Raw genomic sequence first — 8613 nt, forward strand, 5'->3', positions numbered from 1 at the left:
CATAGTTATTACAAGATTCTCTAATCAAAAAAGAAAAAAAGAAAGAAGAAAAAGAAAGAAGAAAGAAAAAGAAAGAAAGAAAAAAAAGAAAGAAAGAAGAAAGAAAGAAAGAAAGAAAGAAAGAAAGAAAGAAAGAAAGAAAAAGAAGAGCGAAAGAAAGAAGAAAAAATACACTCAACAGAGGCACTGAAGTTATCAATTCTTCTAATATTATCTAAGAAATATTTAGGCAATTGCTCAACAATAAATAGTGAAATATCTCTGATGAGACTATGGCAAATATGAAATTCTAAAGTTGGGGAGAAAATATAAAATTTTACATCCAACTATTGATATAATACCTATACTGAACATCATCTGTTCTAATACATTTAATTTGTCCCCCAACCCTGTTGCATTTCTTTTAGAGGCATGGTGGGTGGAAATGAATCCTCAGTAACTGACTTCATCCTTGTGGGACTCTTTCCTGAATTTCAGCATTCTATTGTTCTCAACCTTGTGATCATCTTCATCTACATCTTTGCCTTCCTGGGAAACATACTTCTGATTGTCTTGATTTGGGGAGACTCTCAACTTCATACGCCCATGTACATTCTCCTCAGTCAACTCTCCCTCATTGACTTGACATTAACTTCCACCATTGTTCCAAAGATGGCTTCTAATTTTTTCACAGGGGAAAGGACAATATCATGGATTGGCTGTGGAACACAGAGTTTCTTCTTCCTGATGTTGGGAATGTCAGAGTGCCTTATTTTGACTCTCATGGCTTATGACCGCTATGTGGCTGTCTGCAACCCATTGCGCTATCCCATTATCATGAGCCCTAGGGTCTGTATGCACATGATTTTTGGGTGTTGGATTGGAGGCTCTGTAAGTTCATTTATCCATACAGTCTACCCTATGCATTTTCCCATCTGTGGATCACGGGAGATCCACCACTACTTCTGTGAGGTCCCAGTCCTAATTAAGCTCTCCTGTGAAGACACTTCATTGTATCAGTTGGTGGTGGTTGTGACAAGCATTGTGTTGCTTGTTGTACCTTTCAGTCTCATCACTGTTTCCTACACCCTCATCTTCCTCACTGTCTTTCGTATGAACTCTGTCAAAGGCAGGAAAAAAACTCTGGCCACCTGCTCTTCCCATCTAACTGTGGTGAGTCTCTTCTTTGGCCCAAACATATTTATCTATATGTCTTTCACTTCCTCCCACAGTGCGGAGCAAGACCAAGCTCTTTCTGTATTCAGCAATATCCTAACACCCATGTTGAACCCTCTCATTTACAGCCTGAGGAACAAAGAGGTGGTGACAGCTCTCAGGAAGCTTATGGGGAAATGTGTGACATCTTAGTAATTGAAAAGTACTCCCCAGCTGCGTAAAGGACATCTTTACAGCATGGACAATGATAGAGTTGGAATTGGTATTCCAATTCTCAAATTGGTATTTCAGATACCATCATGGGGGATCCTGGGTGGCTCAGCAGTTTAGCACCTGCCTGTGGCATAGGGTGTGATCCTGGAGTCCAGGGATTGAGTCCCACATTGGGCTCCCTGCACGGAGCCTGCTTCTCCCTCTGACTGTGTCTCTGACTCTCTCTCTCTCTCTCTCTCTCTCTCTCTCTCTCTCTGTGTGTGTGTGTGTGTCTCATGAATAAATAAATAAAATCTTAAAAAAAGAGAGATACCAACATGGTGTTGTTGGTTTCAGGAAAGCAAGGTGATTGCAGCTCTATGTAAATAGAACTTTTCATATGTGATTTTCAAGTACTCCAATGTAGGTTTCTTTACTAATAAACACCTTTGGGACATTATTAAGTTTGGGGATAAAATTTAATAAAATTATTTTAAATTTAAAAATTAAATTTAGTCAAATATGAGATTTTACTTTATATTTGTAAATTAAATAATAATCAATGTCTAGGTCTCAAGTTGAACTCAACATTCTTGAATCTTTTTGGGTATAAATAGCAAATTTATAGAAGGACAAGATTAGGATGATCCTGATCTTACCTCCCATCATGGACAAAGTGGTGTATCAGCTACATCTATGCAACTAATTCTGAAAACAACCTGTAGTCAACTGGCAGAGAAAACAAAACAAACAAACAAACAAAAACATTTCATAGTTATTCACAGAGAGAAGACTACATCAAAAAGGAAAGGATGGGAGACACGGTTGGTAACCTCAGTGAAATTGATGGAAAAATGAAAGGAACATCACAAGCATAAAGGTGTGAGATGATCATACTCCACACCAAGTGTCTTGGTACTGGGGACCTGCACAGGGAAGAAGTCCTCATAACGTTTGACTTCGAAAACCAGTAGTGCTTAACTTTATGAGCTTAAAAGTAGCTGGCTAAATTCTTGAAGAGCTAATGGATAACAGGATAACAATGACACACCTTTAATGAAACAGTGTACTAAATAATTCATCCCAAGACACAGCACAAAAGCAGCAGTTTTAAAAGTGCCTGGAGAATAGTGAAGAAGATTCATTGGCTAATCTTATAAAATGTGGTGGAGGAGTAGGAACATTTAGATTTCTTTTTTTTAAAGATTCTATTTATTTATTCATGAGACACACACACAGAGACAGAGACAGAGACAGAGACAGAGACAGAGACAGAGACAGAGGCAGGCAGAGGGAGAAGCAGGCTCCAGGCAGGGAGCCAACATGGGACTCGATCCCGGGTCTCCAGGATCAGGTCCTGGGCTGAAGGTGGCCCTAAACCGCTGAACCACCCGGGCTGCCCACATTTAGATTTCTTAAGGAAAAAAATTGCTAGCAGGTGACATATCCTTTTTTTCTAACATGATCAAGATAGTTAGAGTCTCAAGAGAGCCAACAATACACTCTTCATAAATATTGCTAGCACTGTGCACCATGGCATTCCCTTGCAAATTTGCATCATCTTGCAAACCTGCAAACCTGGCATTCCCTTGCAAACCTGCATCATCTCAACCACTCACCTTGGCATGCATCCTTTTGAAATGACTCCTGCCCTGAAGTAAGAGAGGTATAGCCCACACATCATCATGTGTGCAGTTCCAGCAACCTGGCTTCTTAGCAGGCGGTGCTGAGAGGAATATCTACCATTTGATGCACTCACAAATGTGGCAGAAAGACTAATTGCAGACTGCTAGGCTGACTGCCAGCCCCCCAACCAGGAAGCTCATAGCAGCCTCATCCATGCCTCTCAACATTCATCCACAAAAGGCAAACTTGACCATTGTAGCTAGCTAAGCTGAAGGAAATTGCAGCTCAGCTACAAGAGGAGAGTGCAAGCTATCCTCACAGGGGATACTGCTAGGGTGCCCGATTCTAATGACTAATGGCATTCACTATAAGGCATCAGAGGACATCTTTTACACATGCCACTACTCTTAAAACCAGAAGATCTAGCTGACCTACTCAATACATAGAAAAAAACAAAGAATCAAAATGAGGTCACACAGAACATAAAGACTTCTAACTCTGGGAAATGAACTAGGGGTGGTGGAAGGGGAGGAGGGCGGGGGGTGGGGGTGAATGGGTGATGGGCACGGAGGGGGACACTTGACGGGATGAGCACTGGGTGTTATTCTGTATGTTGGTAAATTGAACACCAATAAAAATTAATTTATAAAAAAAAAAAACAAAATGAGGTCACAGAGAAATATATCCAAACTAAGGAACAAAAAAATATATATAGTAAAAAGGTAAATGAAATGGAGATAAGTAATATGCCTGATAAATAACTCAAAGTAATGGACGTAAAGATATCACTGAACTTGAGAAGAGTGGATGAATTCAGTAAGAGCTTTAACATGCAGGTAGAAAAAAGAAAAGAAAAAATGAATATGTCAAAGCTGAATAATGCAACAACTGATATAAAAAAACACTAGAGGAATTAAATGGCAAATTAGAAAAGCAGAACAGATCAATAATGAAAAATGAAACAATGGAAAGAAACCAAACTTAATGTCAAAGTAAATAGATAATAATAATAATAATAATAATAATAATAGGAGGGAGAGGCAAGGTGGCGAAAGAGGAGGGTCCCCAAATCACCGGGCCGCACCAAATTACCTAGATAACCTTCAAAGCATCCTGAAAATCTACGAATACGGCCTGAGATTTAAGAGAGACCAGCTGGAATGCTACAGTGAGAAGAGTTCGTGCTTCTATCAAGGTAGGAAGACGGGGGAAAAAGAAATAAAGAAACAAAAGGCCTCCAAGGTGGGGGGCCTGCGAGGAGCCCGGCTGAGGCCGGGGCGAGTGTCCCCAGGACAGGAGAGCCCCGTCCCGGAGAAGCAGGAGCTGCACCAACCTTCCCGGGCGGAAAGGGGCTCGCAGGGAGTTAGAGCAGTACCCAGGAGGGCGGGGATGCCCTCGGGCTCCGGGACACTAACAGACACCTGTGCCCCGGGAGAGTGCGCCGAGCTCCCTAAGGGCTGCAGCGCGCATGATGGGACCCGGAGCAGCTCGGAGGGGCTCGGGCGGCGGCTCCGCGGAGGGGGCTGCGGGGCGGGAGCGCGAATCCAACAGCGCAGGCCCCAGAGCACAGGGCGCCGGGACACAGCCCAGGATCCGGCCTCCCCACGGGACAGGCAGAGGCCGGGAGGGCCCAGGACAGCAAGGACGCTCCTGCCCCGAGCTGAGCAGATCAGCAGCCCCGCCACGGAGCCTCCAGGCCCTGCAGACGGAGAGCTCCGGAGTTACTGCGGGAGCTGACTCCAGGGCTGCAGAGCTGGCCCTGCCACTGCGGTTGTTCCTCCTGGGGCCTCACGGGGTGAACAACCCCCACTGAGCCCTGCACTACGCAGGGGGCAGAGCAGCTCCCCCAAGGGGTAACACTTGAAAATCAGCACAACAAGCCCCTCCCCCAGAAGACCAGCTAGACGGACCAGTTCCAGGGGAAGTCAAGGGACTTAAAGTCTACAGAATCAGAAGATACTCCACATGGTTTTTTTTCTTTTTTTGCTTTTTTATTTCTGTTTGCTTCCCCCACCCTTTTTCTTTCTCTTTCTCTTCTCTTTTTTCTTTTTTCTTCCTTTTTTCTTTTTCCTTCCTTTTTTCTTTTTTCTTCCTTTTTTCTTTTTCTCTTTTCTTTCCTCCTTTCTCTCCTCTCTTTTCTCCTTTTCCCAATATAAATTGTTTTTGGCCACTCTGCACTGACCAAAATGACTATTAGGGAAACCTCACCTCAAAAGAAAGAATCAGAAAGCGTCTTCTCCCACAGAATTACAAAATTTGTGTTACAATTGAATGTCAGAAAGCCAATTCAGAAGCACTATTATAAACCTACTGGTGGCTCTAGAAAAAGGCATAAAAGACTCAAGAGACTTCATGACAGCAGAATGTAGATCTAATCAGGAAGAAATTAAAAATCAATTGAATGAGATGCAATCCAAACTAGAAGTCCTAAGGACAAGGGTTAACGAGGTGGAAGAACAAGTGATGACATAGAAGACAAGTTGATGGCAAAGAGGGAAACTGAGGAAAAAAGACAATTAAAAAACCATGAGGATAGATTAAGGTAAATAAATGACAGCCTGAGGAAGAAAAACCTACGTTTAATTGGGGTTCCCGAGGGCACCGAAAGGGGCACAGGTCCAGAATATGTATTTGAACAAACCATAGCTGAAAACTTTCCTAATCTGGGAAGGGAAACAGGCATTCAGATCCAGGAAATAGAGAGATACCCCCTAAAGTCAAGAAAAACCGTTCAACACCTCAACATTTGATAGTTAAGCTAAAAAATTCCAGAGATAAAGAGAAGATCCTTAAAGCAGCAAGAGACAAGAAATCCCAGACTTTTATGGGGAGGAGTATTAGGGTAACAGCAGACCTCTCCACAGAGACCTGGCAGGCCAAAAAGGGCTGGGAGGATATATTCAGGGACCTAAACGAGAAGAACATGCAACCAAGAATACTTTATCCAGCAAGACTCTCATTCAAAATGGAAGGAGAGAAAAAGAGCTTCCAAGACAGGCAGGAACTGAAAGAATATGTGACCTCCAAACCAGCTCTGCAAGAAATTTTAAGGGGGACTCTCAAAATTCCCCTTTAAGAAGAAGTCCAATGGAACAATCCACAAAAACAAGGACTGAATAGTTATCATGATGACACTAAACTCATAGCTGTCAATAGTAACTCTGAACGTGAATGGGCTTAATGACCCCATCAAAAGGCGCAGGGTTTCAGACTGGATAAAAAAGCAGGACCCGGGATCCCTGGGTGGCGCAGCGGTTTGGCGCCTGCCTTTGACCCGGGGCTCAATCCTGGAGACCCGGGATCGAATCCCACATCGGGCTCCTGGTGCATGGAGCCTGCTTCTCCCTCTGCCTGTGTCTCTCCCTCTCCCCCGCCCCTCTCTCTCTCTCTCTCTGTGTGTGTGTGTGTGTGTGTGTGTGTGACTATCATAAATAAATAAAAATTAAAAAAAGCAGGACCCAACTATTTGCTGTCTACAAGAGACTCATGTTAGACAGAAGGACACCTACAACCTGAAAATAAAAGGTTGGAGAACCATTTACCATTCAAATGGTCCTCAAATGAAAGCAGGGGTAGCCATCCTTATATCACATAAACTAAAATTTACCCCGAGGACTGTAGTGAGCGATGAAGAGGGACACTATCTCATACTTAAAGGATCTATCCAACAAGAGGACTTAACAATCCTCAATATATATGCCCCAAATGTGTGACCTGCCAAATATTTAAAGCAATTAATAACCAAAGTGAAGAAATTCTAGATAATAATACACATATACTTGGTGACTTCAATCTAGCTCTTTCTACCCTCGATAGGTCTTCTAAGCACAACATCTCCAAAGAAATGAGAGCTTTAAAAGTTACACTGGTCCAGATGGATTTCTCAGATATCTATAGAACTTTACATCCAAACTCAACTGAATACACATTCTTCTCAAGTGCACATGGAACTTTCTCTCCAGAATAGACCACATACTGGGTCACAAATCGGGTCTGAACCGATACCAAAAGATTGGGATCGTGCCCTGCATATTCTCAGACCATAATGCCTTGAAATTAGAACTAAATCACAACAAGAAGTTTGGAAGGACCTCAAACATGTGGAGGTTAAGGACCATCCTTCTAAAAGATGAAAGGGTCAACCAGGAAATTAAGGAAGAGTTAAAAAGATTCATGGAAACTAATGAGAATGAAGATACAACTGTTCAAAATCCTTGGAATGCAGCAAAAGCAGTCCTGAGGGGGAAATACATCGCAATACAAGCATCCATTCAAAAACTTGAAAAAACTCAAACACAAAAGTTAACCTTACACATAAAGGAGCTGGGGAAACACAGCAGATGGACCCTACACCCAGCAGAAGAAGAGAGTTAATTAAAATTTGAGCAGAACTCAACGAAATCGAGACCAGAAGAACTGTGGAACAGACCAACAGAACCAGGAGTTGGTTCTTTGAAAGAATTAATAAGATAGATAAACCATTAGCCAACCTTATTAAAAAGAAGAGAGAGAAGACTCAAATTCATAAAATCATGAATGAGAAAGAAGAGATCACTACCAACTCCAAGGAAATACAAACGATTTTAAAAACATATTATGAACAGCTATATGCCAATAAATTAGGCAATCTAGAAGAAATGGATGCATTCCTGGAAAGACCACAGCAAATATCATTCTCAATGGGGAAGCACTGGGAGCCTTTCCCCTAAGATCAGGAACAAGACAGGGATGTCCACTCTCACCACTGCTATTCAACATAGTACTGGAAGTCCTAGCCTCAGCAATCAGACAACAAAAAGACATTAAAGGTATTCAAATTGGCAAAGAAGAAGTCAAACTCTCCCTCTTCGCCGATGACATGATACTCTACATAGAAAACCCAAAAGCCTCCACCTCAAGATTGCTAGAACTCATACAGCAATTTGGTAGCATGGCAGGATACAAAATCGATGCCCAAAAATCAATGGCATTTCTATACACTAACAATGAGACTGAAGAAAGAGAAATTAAGGAGTCAATCCCATTTACAATTGCACCTAAAAGCATAAGATACCTAGGAATAAACCTAACCAAAGAGGTAAAGAATCTATACCCTAAACACTATAGAACATTTCTGAAAGAAATTGAGGAAGACACAAAGACATGGAAAAATATTCCATGCTCATGGATTGGAAGAATTAATATTGTGAAAATGTCAATGTTACCCAGGGCAATTTACACGTTTAATGCAATACCTATCAAAATACCATGGACTTTCTTCAGAGAGTTAGAACAAATTATTTTAAGATTTGTGTGGAATCACAAAAGACCCCGAATAGCCAGGGGAATTTTAAAAAAGAAAACCATAGCTGGGGGCATCACAATGCCAGATTTCAGGCTGTACTACAAAGCTGTGGTCATCAAGACAGTGTGGTACTGGCACAAAAACAGACACATAGATCAATGGAACAGAATAGAGAACACAGAAGTGGACCCTGAACTTTATGGTCAACTAATATTCAATAAAGGAATAAAGACTGTCCATTGGAAGAAAGACATTCTCTTCCATAAATGGTGCTGGGAAAATTGGACATCCACATGCAGAAGAATGAAGGTAGAGCACTCTCTTGTACCATACACAAAGATAAACTCAAAATGGAT

The 8613-nt window shown here is 41.9% G+C and overlaps 1 protein-coding gene across 1 annotated transcript; it reads left to right on the plus strand.

The window, feature by feature from the left end:
• The first annotated feature begins 411 nt into the window (after window positions 1-411).
• LOC129515016 (olfactory receptor 2T27-like) lies at window positions 412-1347 on the plus strand. Its single transcript, XM_055333716.1, has one exon. The coding sequence runs from the start codon at window positions 412-414 to the stop codon at window positions 1345-1347; it is 936 nt and encodes a 311-aa protein (XP_055189691.1).
• The last annotated feature ends 7266 nt before the right edge of the window (window positions 1348-8613 follow it).

Source organism: Nyctereutes procyonoides, unplaced genomic scaffold (genome assembly GCF_905146905.1).
Source record: "Nyctereutes procyonoides isolate TBG_1078 unplaced genomic scaffold, NYPRO_anot_genome, whole genome shotgun sequence".
In the NCBI taxonomy this organism is placed as follows: Eukaryota; Metazoa; Chordata; class Mammalia; order Carnivora; family Canidae; genus Nyctereutes; species Nyctereutes procyonoides.

What these genes read in the sequence shown, in the direction of transcription:
- LOC129515016 (XM_055333716.1), top strand. Translation starts at nt 412, where the DNA reads ATGGTGGGTGGAAATGAATCCTCAGTAACTGACTTCATCCTTGTGGGA.